General features: G+C 40.2%; 1 protein-coding gene across 1 annotated transcript in view; it reads left to right on the top strand.

Annotated features, from left to right (window-relative positions):
* Positions 1-19,945, top strand: part of LOC134528991 (protein Wnt-16-like) — a 79,109-nt gene that overhangs the window by 48,490 nt on the left and 10,674 nt on the right. Inside the window, exons 5-6 of the mRNA XM_063362659.1 lie at positions 3,343-3,495; positions 6,028-6,249. Coding sequence (XP_063218729.1) covers positions 3,343-3,495; positions 6,028-6,249 — 375 coding nt within the window. The remainder of the gene's footprint in view (positions 1-3,342; positions 3,496-6,027; positions 6,250-19,945) is intronic.

The raw sequence follows: 19,945 nt of genomic DNA on the forward strand, positions 1-19,945 counted from the left end.
AATATATAATATACGACTATTACAGAAGAGCTATCACTATAAAAATAAAATTATTACTGTAACCGAATGAGAGAATATTATTACTTATGATTGAATTCTTTCTTCCTATAATAATAAGCTATTTAATATTACTTTTTATTTACAATACGACTTAGATTTAATTACTACTGTGTACATAGTTAAGAACATGTCATGCCTACAAACGAGAATTAACAATCTCCTTATAATAATAACTATAACAAAATGAAGACTTATTTAACTGAATATTAAACATATTTAATGAAAATTATATGCCTATAAGACAAAGATAGCATGATTTTTACGGATATTACTAAACCAATTAAACAGAAAGTTATATATATAATAAATATGGGAACCAAGAGCTAGAACACAACTTATAAGCATATACATTACAATAAATAATTTAAAAGCTATATATTGAATAAACATACTATGCCAATATCCTACAAAAATCACAATACTTATAAGTAAATGAATATTAAGATATTTAATTCTTTACCACTTTACATACTGTGCCTGTATCTAACACTCTCCCTGTAAGCATACCGATGGCTTAGAATGAAAACCTCGTATCTCAATTTGTGGACGAAAATACGTTTTTTATGTCATAATTAGCAGGAATGACATTACATTAACATGAAAACACCCTCTTCAGGCATCCAAAATATTTTATTAGTAATCACATAAAAGAATTGTGCAACCATTAATTGAGGGGGGCGAAAGAAACGGTTTTTTGTCTCTGCTATAAAATTTGCATTTTATGAGATACAAGGTTTTCATTCTAAGCCATCGATACACATTACTTTAAGGACTTTATTTAAACAACCTGGGATATTTCTTATGCATCTTGCCCGCTCGTCTATTGCAAGTAAGGGAATGCTTACACATTATTCCTACACTTTTGCATCTAAGATGGCGCCTTTTTTAATCCAAGATTTTGAAGGATATAGCACATTGAAACCTTTTAACTATACGGAACAGATCCATAGGTGCATCCTGCCTAACCCTGTCCATCCATAATTTTGTCTTTTTTGATCCACGATATCGGGTGATGTGAATAAAAACTTTTTTTTGCACTCTGGGCTTGTAAAGGTACGCCTCCTAGCAGATTTAAAGCCAATCCAAAATGGCGCTTTTTAGCAGACGGAAATATCATTAAAAAGATGGTGCGCTGTGCCAACTTATTTTGAAATTTAAATGGAGAGCTTCCTACCATGCATCACGACCATTTAAGATAACCAACTGGAGCGTCCTCTACAACCTTTTGTTTGAATTAAAGATGGTATCCCCTGGGAAACTGAATTTAAAAAAATTCCCATATGGTGCTCCGTACCAGAAGTCAATAGTACTTATAGCCCCCTAGCGCAGTTGCTAACCTCGACATGCTGGCCTCTCTCGGGTGACACCCAACCTAACACTAGAACTTTGTACACATGCTTTCAAGCATTGGAACTGGGGTCACTGTCCTCCTCTTCTAGGGGCTATGTTTACCAACAATGACATTAACCCGGTCTCCTTGTGTGCCATAGTTGTCCCAGAACACCCCCGCTCCTACTACTGACACATAAACAAAATATACAAGTTATATGATACTAAACAATGCTTCTGATTTTAATTAAATAATAATAATCTTAGTAAATCTTTTTATTTAGAAAACTAGAAACTGCTTTGTTTGGTTTTTTTATGTTCCTGCATCGACAAACAATATATATGTAATAAAATATATGTAATTTTTAATAGTATTTTATTGATACAATTTCAAATATTTGAGGCCTTAGATAATTTTGGTATTGGCTTACTGTTCATCTGGACGAATCTCAACCAGTTATAAACCCTCAACCAAAGAAGGATCGAATCACAGACAAACCAGCTGAGACGACTTACAAGTCGGCAGCCAATGAACTTACGTTATTTGCCCGAATGTACAGGGGTATGTGCAGTCTATCCTGAAGGCCATCGAAACCGCGAATTTTGCAGGTCTCTACTAATTAGATACCATGTCATGTCTTATGCCACTAAACTACATTTGTGAAGTTTTTGTCCCGTTTTTTACTAAACCGTTCTGGCTGCTTTGAAATTATGTCTAATCGCATGTTGGTAGCATTGTAGACTGAGTAAAGACCACTGGGCAGCTGGGAGGCAAGGTAAACTCTAGCCACTGTGTAGTGACTAACTCTGTGTCACACATCGGTACTTATGCCTGTTTGGCTATCAATGCAACACCCCAGCCTATGTAGCATACCCATTCTAAACATGAATTAATTTTCGACGTCAACTATGCAAAGAAAATTTTCTATTATTGTCATAATTTTTGTACTGCCCGTGTTTTCCTCCTTCACTCCATTTTTTATTGGTGTAATTCCTCCTGTCACGGTAATCAAAATGCCTTTTCTGTATCTCGTGATGGAAATTTCTGGGAAGACTTCAGGACGTCTGATCTAACCACAGTTATGGTCGGCAGGGCCGCAACTAGGGGGGAGCAAGCGGGGCATACGCCCCGGGCGCAAAGCTGTGGGGGCGCCGAAATCGCCGGCTTGCATTGTAATTCCTACTACAACTGGTAACTGGTAAAAATATTTTAACTTGCATGCCAGGAATGTCTAATCTGATTTACAATATAACATCTCAACATATTTAATGAACATCTAGTGATTATACGGACTACTTTATGGACATAGTGGTTTCATGCATGAAAGTTACATTAGCACAGAAACTGTTACATATAGGTATGGAAAATGCTTAAATAGCACCATTTTTCCGTGGGAGGGCCCCCGGACCCCCCGCTTTATTGGTGTGGTATGTGCAAAAAAAGAGGTGGGGGGGGGGGGGGCGCATGAATCCATTCATTCCCCGGGTGCCAGAGACTCTAGTTGCGGCCCTGATGGTCGGCCTACTTAATACTGCCGCAGCAGCCATCAAACATCCAAGAATTATACTTAAAACTAAGTAATGTGTGAATTTCAATAAACAATATTTTATATCATTTGTTTTTTAAGTATTTAAAAAAATTCCTTTTTTACAATAATGTGATTTGTATTTATAACTCAGTGCATCATAATCGTTAATAACGAAAGAAAGTTACATATATATCCCTTCATACCGAGTGATCAGATCAAGTTTCTAAAAAAAATATATCTTAAAAATTGCATTGCTTTTTAATTTTTTGGCTCTATCGCCAACTTGGGAAACACCTCCCAAAAATGTTGTATGTTCAATAGTTGTCTCTAATGTCAATGTCTGATTTTAGATTAGGCAAATTAGCTACTGTTTGGGTGCAGGTTCACACATGCGTTTTAAAGAGTATGCTCTTGTCTTTCGCAGGTCATATCAAGTTTAATGAAAAAGCAGTGCAGATGTCATGGGATATCTGGTTCCTGCGAACTCAAGACTTGTTGGAAAACAATTCCGACATTTTATGAAATTGGGGATATACTCAAGATGAAATATAACCATGCTGTTTTGGTATCACGCAAGGTAAAAAATATATATTTTTCATTAAATTTTCTTAATTTTATGAAATATCGACAAGAATTTAAAGAATGGTATTATTTCAACTTCATTTTGTATAAATAATAAGGTAGGAAACTTTATATTTTGTATGGTGGCTATTTTTTATTTACTGCTTTCCTATAATAGGCTTTAGATACATCCCGCGCGGACACGGGTGTGCAATACATGCATTTATAGTCCTCATCCGTTGTGAGGATGTTCAGTGTGCTCGTCAAAACGGAAGTGAAAGGAAGTAAAGCTTTTTTTTTCATTTTATGCCAGGAACTCAGTTTTTTCATTAACAATTAATTTTTATTAAGCGATGTTCTATTTAGTTAGTTGCATATTAATAACCTTTTTATAAATAAAATAAATACTTTTTATACCGGTGCAGATTTCAAACCAAGGACTGCAATCATAAGTTAAATTTTAAAATTTTAAAACGTTTTTGGATTCATCCGACAATTGCTTTGATATTAACGGATTTTCAAGTTGGTCGCCAGGTTGGCCGGAAAGATGGCGGCCAGAAATGTGTCCAACTACGTGCGCTCCGTCAACTGACAAGTGAAGCAAGACTACTATCGTGCAGCACTCTCTAGCGGGCAATATGGCAGCCGTTACATCGCATGGGTGGAAGTAATACAGATAGGTAGATCAACCCCCTCGCATTCACCGCCATGCCGATTTGCCTGTTGCAGGCTCAGACAGTCGTGATTCCGAAGAGTGCCAATCCGCAGCAGCTGTCAGATTCTCGCCCAATCACGATCTCGCCCATTTTACTGCACTAATGCTGGCGTCAAGCAGAGATTAGAAAATGATACAGATGGGTAGAGACCTGCAAAATTCGCGGATTCATTCGGTGACAGGCTAGAATTCAAACACATATACCTCTTAGATAATTTTGCTATTATCTTACTGTACATCTTGACGAATCTCAACCAATTATAAACCCTCAACCAAAGAAAGATCGAATCACAGACAAACCAGCTGAGACTACTTACAAGTCAACAACCAATGAACTTGCGTTATTTGCCCAGTGTACAGGAGAATGTGCAGTCTATCCTGAAGGCCATCGAAACCGCGAATTTTGCAGGTCTCTACAGATGGGGCATTAGCCGTCAGACGTGAAGCCTTTTTCCCCCCATTTTTTTCCTTCTGATTTTCACATACCAATTGGCTGATGTTTGGTTACATTTGTATCGGCTGTTGCAGCCTGCTTTTATTAACGATTGTGGTTAAGCTGTTCGGAAGAAAGTTAGATCAAAATATTACTGGCTAGCATATTATATATATTTATATTTAAAGTCCCAAACGAATATTCATAATTAGGGGCAGGCATTTTTCGCGAAAACCTCTAAACGCCCATTAGACTGCAACAAGGTATAACCGCAACAGCGGTTTCTTCCTTGTGATAGGCGGACGTCTGCGAGAGAAGTCGTTGCCCTATTTGACCGAGAAACTCAGGACGCGTTTGCTTCCGCACTGAATCACTGTGATTGGTGTAGTAACAATAGAATTGTACCTAAAAGAAACTCAGCCGATCACGAAAACACGGACGATGCTTCTTTTCGCGAAATGTGCACGCCCTTATTCATAATACAAATGTAACGAAGTGGGTTGACATTTTTTTTCTCCAACTTAACCTCCAAAACAGATACAGCTGATGCACTTGTAACATGGCCCCACATTCGATTACGGACCCTGGACCCAGAATCGGAGACGCCATTTTACAGTCACGTGCTACATTATAATTGCATGGTTATTTCTTACCTATACTCTTTTTAGAATATCTAACCTGAAAATACAGGGTATAATAATGGTTACTATTTCATAAGTAGGGGCATGCATATTTCGCGAAAAGATTCCGAGACTAGCTGAAAGTTAAAACACTGTAGCATCGTCTGTGTCTCGTGATTGGGTGAGCTACTTTTAGGAACATGTCGGTTCTTTCAACACCAATAACAGTGACTCAGTGAGGAAGCAAACACGTCCTGAGTTGCTCGGTCGAATAAGGCAACGACTTCTCTCGCAGACGTCCGCCTATCAGCAAGGAAGAAACCGCTGGTGTGAGTATAACTTTTTGCGGTCTGATAGGCGTTTAGATTTATTCGCGAAAAATGCCTGCCCCTATTCATAAGTCCTAACTAGGCTTTATTTATAATGTATTTAATAGGTTTCTCTAGTTTGTAAAAAATTAAACATTTAAAAATAGTCAGGGATGGGCCCGGAGGGACCGCCCGGCCCCACCCTGGGGGGGGGGGGCATGGCTTGTAAACAAGCGGCGGCCATGTTGGCGGCCACATTGTCAGCCATGTTGGCGGCCATGATGGCGGCCATGTTGGCGGCCACATTGGCAGCCATGTTGGCGGCCACATTGGCAGCCATGTTGGCGGCCATGTTGGCGGCCATGATGGCGGCCATGATGGCGGCCATGATGGCGGCCATGTTGGCGGCCATGTTGGCGGCCATGATGGCGGCCATGATGGCGGCCATGTTGGCGGCCATGTCGGCGCGCAGGTGGCGGCCAGGAAGCTGAAGCAGTTCAAGCTGCGGCGGAAGGTGCGGCTGCCGGCGAGCCGCGGCGACCTGGTGCACATCCAGCGGTCGCCCGACTACTGCCGGCAGGACGCGCCCAGGGGCATCCCGGGCACGGCGGGGCGCGTCTGCAACGCCAGCGCCAGCGCCGCCCGGCCGGACAACTGCGCGCGCCTCTGCTGCGGCCGCGGCCACCACACGCAGGTGCGTGCGAGCTTCAGCGTGCGGCATCGTGTAGTGGCGGACGCAACTTGTAGCTTCATGATTGGTAGAGACCTGCAAAATTCGCGGTTTCGATGGCCTTCAGGATAGACTGCACATAGCCCTGTACGCTCGGGCAAATAACGCAAGTTCATTGGCTGCCGACTTGTAAGTCGTCTCAGCTGGTTTGTCTGTGATTCGATCCTTCTTTGGTTGAGGGTTTATAACTAACTGGTTGAGATTCTTCCAGATGAACAGTAAGCCAATAGCAAAATTATCTAAGAGGTATATGTGTTTGAATTCGAGCCTATCACCGAATGAATCCGCGAATTTTGCAGGTCTCTAATGATTAGAGACCGGAAAAATTCGCGGATTCATTTCGCGATAGGCTAGAATCCAAACTAGTTCAACTTCATGCTGCTTCAGTGATTGGACCACAGTTGACCAGAATGACCCTGAGATAATGAAGAATACTCAAAAAGAAAAAAAAAACCAGCGAATCACAAGCATTCAAGTTGACAGGTGTCACGGATTAGTAGCCGATCAGCAAGTGTAATTTGCATAAGTACATAGAGGATCGTGGAGTCTATCCTAGATGTCATTGAGACCGCGAATTTTTCCAGTCCCTATTGATGATGGTTCGATCCTTAACTGATGCAAAATTATAATTTAATTATAATTACCAAACAAATGACAGGTTCGATAAATAAAACAACAAATTTACGAATACAATATTTCTTACATATATTCTATTCTACTACAGGAACACTTGCTAAAGTTAGCAATCTAATAAACATTTAGTTCTGCATTGGCTTAAACTGATTTAATTCTCAGCTCCAAACAGTTTACTGAAGACAGAGACCAGCCAGATCCTTTTCCTATATAGTTTTATTTCTTCCCGAGAGAATTTTCCGATACTGTGTTTAACGACGGCTTCACATCGTCAGAAGTGTAACTTGTAGCAGCCAATGTCTTGAAAGCGCACTTATTCTGTTAGTCCACGAACGGATACAGTTTACCAAATACAAAGTCCAGCAACAAGTTTTATTTAAAAGGTCCATATGTTGCTACTTCATCAATAAGCCGATTGATAATGTTCTGCTTGATATCGTCAAGAAAAGTACAAATGTATTTAGACTCACTGAACGTATTAAGATAATAGTAGTCTTTCAACATTCCACGAAATGCAGATTGAGCTAAGTGGAATCCGTTATCATTTACCTACAATGCACCAATCACAGTCTTGTGTTTAGTTTCATGTCCAGACGTCATCGCAGTCGGTTGCGGCACATCTGCCTGTGTGCTTGTACTCATGCGAGTCTCCAACCGAAACCGAGGAGTTGAAATTTCTGCAGGTAGTTCCACAGTAGGCACATGGACTTCACCTTTACAGTTTTTCGCGTTTCGTGTTAAAGTGTCGATATGTGTGAACCAAACATGACACCTATCGCAGCGATTCTTCGTACATTTACTTGTCTCGTGTCTTCGTGCATCATGGGAAATTGCGAACGACATATCGCAGTAACCGCAAGGATGTCTAGTCGACGAAGACGAACCTTTCAGACCCGAACCAGATGCTGATGTTGCTGCAGTTGTACCAATTCCCGCCGTACTCTTATGCACATCGATGCATCGCTGTGGCAGCGAAACCTTTACTTTCTGCTAATTGTTTTTACGACCTCTGCCCAGTCTTCAATTGCGTTTTCGTATTATCTTTTCTGGGAAACTGCTTATGACATTTCTCACAGCCAATTCTTGGCACATTCTCTCTTCTCGTGTCGACGAGCATTACTGTTGTTCGAGAATATCTGGTCACAGTAACGGTAATGATGCTCGTTAGTTGTTGGCGAGTCTTTGAGTAACTGTACATGGGCTTAACCACGCCCCACCCTGTTGTCAGGGGCAACCCCCCGCCTAGCTGACCACCACGATGTTCCCCCCGAGCATGTCACATTGTCGGGCGTAGTCCTGGAGCAGCAGTCCCAGATGTTCGCATCACTTAGCACTGCATCCCCACCACCCCTCACAGGCCACCTTTCGAGAAGTCTTTCAGGTTCGGCCCCCACGAATTACTCGCCACCAAGGAGCAAATCACCGAGGTGCTGGGCGATTGCGCCATGGAGCCAAGCCAGTCCCCGTACAAGTGCAGGACCATCATGGCTGGCAAAAAGGATGGTTCACTTCCCCCTCCCCTGGTGAAGACCTAAACCTATGCCAGGCCCCGCTGCACGATCTGTAGGCAACTTTAGTAACTACACTAAAGGCCCTCCCGCTCCCACCAGGGACCATCACCTTACAGACTCCCTTTTCAAGCATTTAGGCCCACCCTCATCTCATGCTCGGCGCGCAACCTACCAGCCTCTCCTGACAACACTATGCTCGAGGTCGTTAATCCCGGTGTTCTTCACTGGAGAGCACGACCTTCTTGGCCTCCTTCACATCTCCTCCCCTTTCAGCGAAGCCCCACCCTTTTTTTTTACTTCGAGACCCCCTAAGCTTTCCTTTTAACTACGCGTGGTAACTTCCATTCCTGGCTGTCTCTTCTCGGGCGCAGAGCTCATCGGCTCTCTCGAAGTTTTTCTCCAGTTTCAATTGTTCGACTGCAAAACTTTCGATTTCGGCATGTAGTCTTGTCGTAGAGAGTTCCATCCCCTTTTAGGCTTTCTTTCTCCAAGATGTAGTGCTCTAGAATTTATATTTGCGCTGTTTGTGGTGGAGTTGACTTTTTTAGCACCACCCAAATTATGGTTCAAAACCAATGCTGCTTACCATAATTGTTAAGTGAGATTTATTTTGTTTTATTTGTGGATATTTCTAGTTCTACCTTTACACTGTCCGAATCCTTTTTCTTTTTATCTCACTACACATCCATTTCTTTTCCCGTAGTGTGGGTTCAACTTCACCCCGGACCATTCCTTTTGATGGCAAAACCACTGATGTGAACTCCGGTTGGCATGTGCTTTCCAGGTCATTGTTTTTTGGGCCCATTTTCGGCCTTTTCTCTGATTCGTGATGATCTCTGTCCCTCCGAAGCTGGTAGGGAGTTAACGCACCATGAATGTGTAACTTATATCATTCGAACTGTCAATTCTCCCTTTAGCTCTGACAGGAGGGAAAATAGTGGTTTAGAAACATGATGGTTATGAACATTGTATGTACATAATATTAGTCTTATAAAATTTCTAATTGTTTATTTGGGTTCCAATTTGGGTTCCTCCTGTTTACTTTATTCAAAAGAGCTACTCCAAAATGGCTACCTGTATTTTTTGTATCATTAGAAACTTTTGTAACTGTAGTAATTTCATGTTTTCCTTATTTACTTAATCAGCTTAACTGTTCAACGAAAACGAATGTAATGATATTAATGTTTGTTCATTTCATTAATGCATGTTTCATAATAACTGCAGAAAAACTGAAAACATATGTGAATGCCATAATGCATAGTCCCAAAATGCAGCAATTAGGCTAAGTCAATTCGTAGAATTAAATTTGCTTATTTAATGTTTTCATGTGTTACAAGCCATCAAACCATGCATCCACGAGTATTATTAAACATAAAACCTAATTATATTTAACAAAATTCAACTGATGCTTTTAAAGCTTTGCCTCTGGCCTTTACAACAAATCTTATCTCATTAACTTATTGGATTATTAGGCCAGCACTCTCTTCCAATATATGTTGTTATTGTATAAATGCAAAACCATCAGAGGTGTACATATTATGGTGTCAGTGTACTATCGTTGGCGAAGACTCGGGTGGCAGCAATGCAGACTACCTACCAGGACTCGAGTTAGTGGCCCCCACATCACCTGCTGTTGCGACAGAACAGGTTTCCATACATTTGTAATTTCCATCATATTCGGTTTTTTCTTCTCGATCTGCTGTGGTACTATTTTTCTATGTACATGTCTGTGTGTATTTGTGTGTGTTGGTGATTTTTTTGTGTGTATGTTGGATGAAAAGATTGTGGGTTTTTACGATTGTTGAGGATCTGTTGATTGTCATTAGTAGACTCTAGCAGGTAATAATTGAAGTTATATGGTAGTATAAAACCATCAGACTTAAAAATAATCCAAAATTGTGGCCAATATGGCTGTCATAGCGTTACACTAGTAGGTGTAATATATTTCTTGGTATAGGAAGTGGACTTCTGTCTGCTTGTGCACAAAATTAAGGAAGAATGTGTTTTTTTTTATTTACTAGTGAATTCATTGGAATCCAAAAAAGACTCCAGGGTCTGTGAAGTAATTTTAAATTATTTTTTTTATATTTGTGTATTAAATTTCTGTGTATTTGTAACACAAACATTAATATGTAATGTGTATAAATATTTAATTAAATTTTTGTACTAATTACTGTAACTAAAACAGTATCAGTTGTATATTTGTGTAATGCATACCTATTGTGATGAAGAAAGTACACATCCGAGTTTGGGAATAGTGGCTTCGCCAACATGCGAGTTATTTTCAATGCAGTAACAATTGAGAATATATAGGCCAATATTGCAAAATGTCTCCATTTTTAATACTTGTAACTATTGTTTCCCATGACCACAGAGTGCAGGAATGTACCTTTCTGACACTGAATGCAGGTGTTCACTCACCAAAGCACAGGTCGGAACCTGCCTGGCATCGCATGTGCATGGTCGAAGGACGGCGACCACGATGTTAATAGAGTACATAATAATAAGATATTAAAACAGTCGGATTAAAATTTTTTTAAATAGATATATTTTTTTTAAATTCCATTCGACATGTCGAACTCTGAGTACTTTCTCAAGGACAAATTGGTTTATAAGCTGAATTTGCAGGATATTGGGTCCACAGGTGATGCTCAATCACTCAGAATACTTCTTAGGATAGCTTTTTAAGACAATGTTCCAACTTCACTAAACGAGGTAACCCTTGATGTCCTTGAGGAATTTAAAGTTTTCTGCTCTAAACTCCAGGACATTTTGGCATACACAATTTCTCTAGATAAGGAAACCATCCAAACAATCATTCAACATGACCTTACGAGGCTCGCACATGTAAAAACTCAATTTCCTAAACTTTAACAGCTGTTGAAAAATTAACTCGATGTAGGTTATACGACTCAACATGAAACGTTTTTACAGCAAGCTCCAGCCATTGTTTCCTAGTTGAACAAGAGGTTAGCTGCTTGAACCCAATTCTTATAAGTCAGCACATGACTTCATTTTCTCAAAGCCCGATGCCTGTAAGTGCCACACTAACAGTCACTCAAACAAAACCACCGCCCCCAGAGGTTCAGAAGTCGATCCCAAGCTCCTGCAATCCCATACAACTTCAACCCCTCCCACACAAGCACCACTTACCCTCACCCCACCCCACAGCCTTCAACCCCTTCACCAGTTTATCTTTACCCTGTCATTCTCTGCTACCACCCACCCCCTACCCGTATGCTGTTCAGAACCGCAACTGTCATGGCACCTGTATCCCAGCTGGTTACAAATGTCACCTACCCCTACACCCTCCCTGAATTCATCCCACACACCTACCAGCCCACCTGCCCATCTATTTTCCAGTCTCATCTGCTGCTTATTATAATCTGTACCAACAGTTCCTCTCAACATTCCTTTCCTTTTGAACTACCCCTAAACCCTCCCGCATATTTTACACCTACCACTCATCATCCTCACTCAGTAGGCCATGTGCAACCAGCATTTAGTCTACCATCCTAATTATTGCCTCTACTACAGCTTTTACAGCTCAGCCCTTCAACAACCTATAACATGTCAGCCCCTACAGTCCCCTTCTCACAGAACAACCCCCAACCCTCAACACCACCATAACCCGAGTCCCAGACACCCTCAAACTCACCACCTCACAAGAGCGGTTCAGAGACATGATTACCTTGTTAGAAGTCTACCAGCCGATTTTCCCAAAACCAACTGACTTGACTCAAATCGATTAATTGATATTCTGCGGCGCCTCCTCAAACTTTGACTGTTGCTGGAAATAATTGTTCCATTTTACTCAATTACCACTGATTGAGGGCACCCTGCTGACCATTGAGAATAATTATTCCTCTGATCAATACCACGATAATGTTTTTATTTACTTCATCCCTTCTTACATGTTAACCAACATTAGACTTGGCTCGAATAATCATACGCAACAAAAGAATGAAGCCTTACCACAGTACATAACTGACATAAAGAAAGCAGCCCAAGTTATACATTTAGGTGTGCCAGATAGTGAAGTATTTATAAACATTGTGGATGGAATAAACTCTGCTTTGCACACACGCTCTCTCTTCCAAGATCGCGCCCATGCATTGTGCATTAATGCCACAAACGTCGAGTTCACCGACTACCAGAGAAGTCGACCTCTATTTTTTACTGCCCAACATGAACACAGAAAAGAATCTTCCACTAACACATTCAATAAAAAAAATACTGTAGCAATTATCTGTCCAGGTCCAATCACTCACAATACAAAAAAAAAATACTGAAGGTACTGTAAAAAACCAGGCAATGTCATCGAACAATATCATGCTAAAGAACACAAACAAAATTTTTACAAACCAAAAAACATGTAAACTAGGGACCAGAAAAAAAATTCTCTGATACCTTAATTACAGCTATTTAAAAGAATTTATACTGCTCTACTAATGCAGTCTTTTCACACAGGTATGCAGTAGAAACCACAATACATTACTTAATCTAAATGTCAGATTACAGAAAAAAACATAACAACAGTAAATCCAAGAAATCCCAAAATACAAAAAGATTGAAAAAAATAAATCCTGCAAAACATTTAAGAATTCCTCTGTTGCCCTAAAGACAGTACGGTTCTCTAGACTATGAAAAACTGCATATGTCCCAAAATTCCCGGCAGATGGAAAAGCCATAACATTTACGAAAACATCCCATCCCTATAACAGTACACTAATTGGCACTCATGAAATCCCAGGTTTAATTTATACTGAACCACTTTGTAGTTTTATATCAAGAACTCTTTTCCAAAAATCACAGGAAAATAATTTAACTAAGAAAATCAAATCAAAGTCCTCAAAATGTTTCACTGCCTCAGAAAGCCACTGAATATTCAAACGGTGCAGCTATTAAAATCAAAATTAATTAATTTTCTTGGAATGTTTCATATTTTGTGTGTAATAATTTAGCGACCGATCTCATTCTAGGCTCAGACTTTATTGCCAAAATAGGCTTAGTAATTGATCTTAAAGCAGTCAATTTTAAGATTATATTTAATAAGAAAGTCTTTATTGTCTTTTTGGTGCCAAGAATAAAAAGCTCTGAGTCATGTCACCACTTTAGTTACAATTGCTGAAGATGGAAATACTTTACCTTTGGACCATCTCAGCCAAGAGAAACAATTTGCAATCAGAAATTGATGTAGTAAATTTTCCGAAGTTTTAACCAAAAAAGAATGAACACACCTTATTGAATATGACAAAACTATCAATATAATGTCACTTTGATCAGTTGTTAGGTCCCAAAATGTAAATTATGCGGAATCACATACAAAATTTACGAGACAAAAATGTTAATCGAACCACCAGAAAATGAGTAACAACTGACCCTGAACACACCCAAGCCATTATGAAGTTAAAACCAAATTAATTTAATGGACCAGCTATACTTGAGATCTTTCACGAGTCGGAATAATGAGACTACCTTTGAAGTGTACAGGAAACATAATAGGTGGTTCCTCGGTGCTAAAGAAATATACTTTTTACCAGGCAATGTCATAGCTGTAGAAGAGTACAAAACACATGGGACTACAAGTATGTAAGAATTGTTGTTTCGCAGGGAACCTAAAGGCTATTCCCACGACGATTTGCAAGAGTAAAAAAAAACTTCTAGAACTGACTCATGCTCATTTTCGCGATAACGATCCAGAAAATGGTATATATAAAGACGAGGATCATGAAAAAATCGACATTCTCACTAATATATACAGTGAACTAGCAGAACGTCGTGAAGGTTTAAAAAAGCTATAAATTCGTCAGAACTTTGACTATGTGTATTGGCATGGCCCAAACGAATTTGTTGACAGATTAAGACTTTTACTTGCTTCGCTTAGTGCATGAAACTATTCGCACAGCAATGAAATAATATCCATATTCTAAGAACTGAGAGAACCTGGCTGGGTACATACAATGAGTCGAACCGGAATCGCTCATGAACTTCACGCTCATGCAAGACGAAAATACCCTCGGCGCAATGTTGTAGTGCTTGAACATGATGATTTATTCCAGGCGGACCTTGTTGAGATGATACCATATTACCGAATGAATAATGTTTTTAGTACATGTTGACGGTCATCGATGTGTATAGCAAGTTCGCTTGGCCATGATGGACATTTTGCATGATGGATGTGTACTCGCACCTGCAAACAGATCTCGGTAAAGAATTCTACAATGCGACTTTCAAGGCTTTGATGAAGAAGTTTGACATCAGACACTACTCTACATGTAGGGAGTCAAAGCCTCCGTTGCCGAGAGGTTTAACCGAACTTTGCACACCAAAAAGTGGCGACAGTTCATGGCTAACGGAGATTACTAGTGGTTGGATATCTTGCCGAAACTAATAAGCGAATACAATTCCATGGTGCATTCTACCATGTAAATAAAGCCTCAGACGTCAAGGATAATCACCTGCTTCTAACAGTGTTTTCCAACATGAAGAATGATCCACGAAAGCCTAAAGCTAACGTCGGTGACATTGAGCTGATATTCAAACAAAAAGGCGTCTTCGAGAAACGTTTCACTGCGAATTGGAGTCCCGAACTTTTCCGTGTGACCCACGTTCGTGAATCGGAGCCTAGGACCTACTACCACGAAGATTTGGAGCACAAGCCCATTCGTAGTGGCTTCTATGCCGAAGAGATTGAGCCTGTCGTCCTGCCGATGTTGATGCGTGGTTGGGTGGTGTCTGAGGGCGCCAACTAACCTTTAAACAGGGGTGGTTGCTGTGGGCTAGTTCACAGCATGAGACTCCGTCTCTCGGTGGTCGTGACGTCGCCACGTGGCAGGCAGGAGTGGTTGGACCACACACACGACTAACGTTGTCGGCACGCACACGACTGTCCGGTCCGCACACGAACACCGATCGCCGAACTCCGCGAGTCGCACACGACTGCTCGCGCTGAGGGGTGAAGGCCAACTGGCGTGTCCTGGCAGGTCCCGTTAGGGCTCGAGTCGATCTCCGCTCTCCATGACAATCGACCTCCACCCGTTCGAGACACTACCACCTTTGAATATATATACTGTATAGAAGTCGCGAGTGGATAGGATTTACTCTACGTTTTTCAGAAGCGTATGATGAGCAGCTTGGGAACTTCACCGCTGCAGTGCGCTGCCGTAACGCCCTGTATCGTCTTAGTTGTTATTTACACGTTAGAGCGCAGCGCTGTCGCCCGCTGTCATTCCCCGCACCCCCCCAGCAATCATTCACTGCAGCTCAAGGACGTTCAACGGGAGGGGGAAGGGGTGTTTGAAGAGTTCGACACTTGTCCGCTAGGGACCACCACAAGTCGATGCCCTAGAGACGGTGGCGATTGCGGCGGTGAATTAACCAACTACCTCAAAACCGTATTATAAATTTTAACCTGGGCTGGCGACTTCTATACAGTATATATATTCAAAGCTACCACCGACCACACACGCCGACCGGTGAGGCACAGAGGTGGCATTACGACCTGTGCGAGCCACGGGAGCACCTGGGACGACGTCAAGCCTATGATGTAGATTCTCAAACGAAGAAATGGGTGATCCTACGTCAAGGAGTGGGGCTTACCACTTCGCTTTAATTTGTGGATAGCAGATTCAGAAATCGTGAAATGCTAGTAATTTCCTTGTTTTTTGTACTTGCAGAAAATATGTAATACATTTTTATTTGTAATTTTGTTGTTTCTATTTCTTGAACCTGTCTTTTCTGGTAAATTTAATTAAATGATCTTTTTTGCATTGATAAAGAATCGAACCATGGTGCTCGAATCAATCGTAAATTAATAAGTGATTTTTCAATGATTTTTGGAGTTATTTCTGAATTTCTAGCTTAATTATTATGAATTTCGAAGATGGCAACCAAGACAACCGACAAGATGGTGGATGACACAGTAGTAAATACTACTACACTCTAGTGGGTAAAAATGAGACTAATATGATAGCAGCTCCTTTTAGTATACGAAAACAACATCTCGGATCCAAGATAGCGGCCTCCAGCAGACGAAAACAAGATGGCCACCTTGACGTCATACTGGCTGATATAATATCTGCCTTGGAATTAGTGGTGAAAGGTCAGTCTGCCAGAAGCTTCCATGGAGGAAGAATCCATCGCCATTTTTATTTGAATGACTTAGCTAGGTCCGAACCCAGTGACTTACATTAAAATTTGACTATCAAAATTTAATTTAGTATTGTCTGCAGTGAAAATCTCAATTAATTCCATTTCGTTAGCTATTTGTAATTTAAACGAAGTGAAGCAGTCTTTTAAGCGCAGTGCCGAGAAACTGCATGAAGAACAAGACTATGTAGGGAAATAATCTGTCTTGAAACAGTCTTCGGTAATTCGGCAGGAGCTTAGAATAACTAAATTCAACCTGTTACAGAAGTAGGTGTTTATTAAATCGCTAACTTTTGAATGAGTTACTGTAGTAGAATGGAATTTGTGTAGTAAATATTATTTATAAAAATGTATGGTTTTATTTCTTGAACCTGAAACCTAGACTTTTATGGTCAAATGTTAATTTGAGTATATAATTTATTTAATTAGTATTTTTAAACCAAGATAACATTTTAAGAATTGTCTAAGGATCGAACCAAGGACCGAAATAGCCGAATCGATCAAAATAATAGGTGTTTCTTTTTAATGATCTTTGTACTTTCTTCCCAATTTTTTTAGTGAAAATAATGGACTTTCAAAATGGCTGACAATATGGCGGACGTTAAGACAGCTGACGATCTGATGATAGAAACTACTATGATAGAAACTACTGTACTCAAGCGGGTAATTAATAAACCAATATGTGGGCAAGGCATTCTAGGAAACGATAAAAAATATGGCAGATACAAGTTGACTGGCATGACATCTCTCTGATAGACATAATATATACTTTGATAGAAGTGGTGGGGGTAAGTTGCCTGGTAAATAATGTAGAGGGAGGATATGTTGAATATTTTTATAAGTGTGCCGAAACTTAATTAATTAAAATATGTTTTTTTTTCATGTTACTAATATCTTACTCAGCTAGTCTGTGAAGGCCCTGTGACCGAAAACAGTTTTAAATTAAAGTTGGCAGTGGCCTCTTTCTATGCCCCACAAATGCTAAAATAGCCGATATTAAGAGTTTTTTTTTATCAGTGTTCCCATTATATTAACCTATTATAGGTTTGGTTTATGAGGTTGGAGTGATTTTACAGAATCTCCATAAATGAATGTCCCAGTTTTAATGGTATATTCAGTTTAATTTAGACTATTTACAACAAATGATTAATCAAATTGAAGGTAAACTAACCTGGTTTTTCTTACAAATGTTCAATATGTGCATCTTAGATATACGGGTCACATATAACCTAAAGTATTCTTTCCACACTTTTGTTAACAAGTCCGGAGTAATGGAAGCAATAGCCTCTTAAATTCTTGTCTCAACTCTGGCAAATCATTAGGTAGCGGCAGAACGTAGACACGATCTTTTATAAAGCCCCGAAGGAAAAATCGCATGGTGTTATGTCAGGTGAACATGGAGGCCAGCGAAAAAAAAGCCCTGTCGTCTCGACCTTTACGACCAATCCAACGGTCAGGGTCTTCGGCGTTCAACCACTCTCGTACAAAGAGATTCTAATGGGGAGGGGCTCCATCCTGTGGCCAAATAAAGTTTACAGGTTCACCCTCTATTAATTGGTGAAAGAGACATTCTTTCAACATATCCAGGTAAGCCACCCTTGTTACGGTAGCTTCAACGAAACAAAACGGGACAAAGCGCAGAAAACTTTTAATTTTGGGGAATTTCTATGTGTTCTACAAGTTTGTGAGGATTTTCTGACCCCCAGATACGAACATTGTGGGTATTTAACTACTCATTTAGATTTTTAAAAAAAAGGAATCATAGTTGAACACCACATGATCAAGAAAGTAATCTTGCCACTCAAACACTTGAAGTGCAAAGTTACAACGTACACCATAGTCATCTAGTTTTAAAGCATGTAGCGACTGTAACCGGTATGGACGCATGTATAAACGTGTTCTTAAAACCTTACACACGGTGGTCTTTCGTAACTGCAGTTCAAGATTTGCTTTCCAAACAGATTTCTTAGGACTACCAGGTCAACATCCTTTACAGACACTTTTGGTCATTCCTTGCTTGACCCTTTACAAACAAATTCGGTCGTTTCGAATTGCCTACACCATCGACGGATGTTTTTGCCACGTTGGGGACCACAATAAAATTTTAAACGAAATGCACGTTGAACTGAAAATACAAAATCACTCTTAGCAAATTGCAGAACACAAAATGACTTATCCTCTGAGGTCGCCATTTTGCCTAGGTGGCGCTGCAAGCGAGAAAACAACAAATCAGTTCTTACACATGTGCTTATCTAAAACTGTTGAGTTACTCTTTAATTGTGACCTTGACCCAAAACTCTTCAACACTTACAGTTGATACTATTGAAATTTATAACTGGGATATAATTTTATGGGCATACTGTATTTTAAAGGCCTATGGATTATTAGCGCATGTAACTACTTGAAAGTGCCACCTAACTAATTATATGAAGAGATATATTAAGTTTTGAGAATTTTTTTATTTCTTGGTGTGTATCAATCGATATATTCGAGTGCTTTGCTGCAGTTTAGTGAAGCAAACATAATTTTCAGACTTTTAACTCTTTATAACTTTTTTATTCTTGTACCAAACAATATTCTTTATACCTGTAGCCCTATTCATCAATAATACCGTATAAAGAAGGAAGAATGCATTGTTACCACTGTTTTCAGATTGTATGGGTGGTCGATATTGGCTTTCATTCAACATATTTTATCAGTTAACCATCAGTACCAAGAACCTCCGATGGCTGCAGCAACACCAGCGACGCAGTTCCCGATGGCTTCCTCGTCACATGCGCTTACAGCTCCTTCAGCAATGTCAAACACAGTGATGGTGGATGTGACCTCGATGGCAGCAACTGCGGTGACTTCAAAGAAAGCAGTGTTGCCAGCAGAGGGAAATTTTGTACCTCCAGTGACATCAGCAGCATCGACCTCGATGTGTACGGCAACTTCATCTACGTCTAGAAAAATTTCGCATTTGAAATGATGAGAAGACTACGCGCCAGTTCAGAGCATTGCGCATAGAAGCGATACCGCGCTAGAAGCGCCAGCGAGCGTCGCGCTTATCACCCCAACACACATAGACCCCGACCAGAAGGCGCCTTTAAGGCACTGAAATAAAATCGTCCATATATTTTTAAAAAAATGTTTGAAACACACGTCACTTGTCGAATCCATTTGTCGCGTGGCGTGACTTATCACATGATTGTGTAGTCTCAGCAAACACGTGCTCGCTGTACGGGCAATTACGTTTGTGTGCGTCAATAAAAGCAATTAATTCATTCTAGTATTTTTCGCACGAAAAAGATTTTTGGGTTATAACATGATTGTTCGTAAGACAGCTCTCTTTGGTTACTGTGCGAAGCTATTTTTGAATTTGT

This window comes from Bacillus rossius, chromosome 2, assembly GCF_032445375.1.
Source record: "Bacillus rossius redtenbacheri isolate Brsri chromosome 2, Brsri_v3, whole genome shotgun sequence".
NCBI lineage: Eukaryota > Metazoa > Arthropoda > Insecta > Phasmatodea > Bacillidae > Bacillus > Bacillus rossius.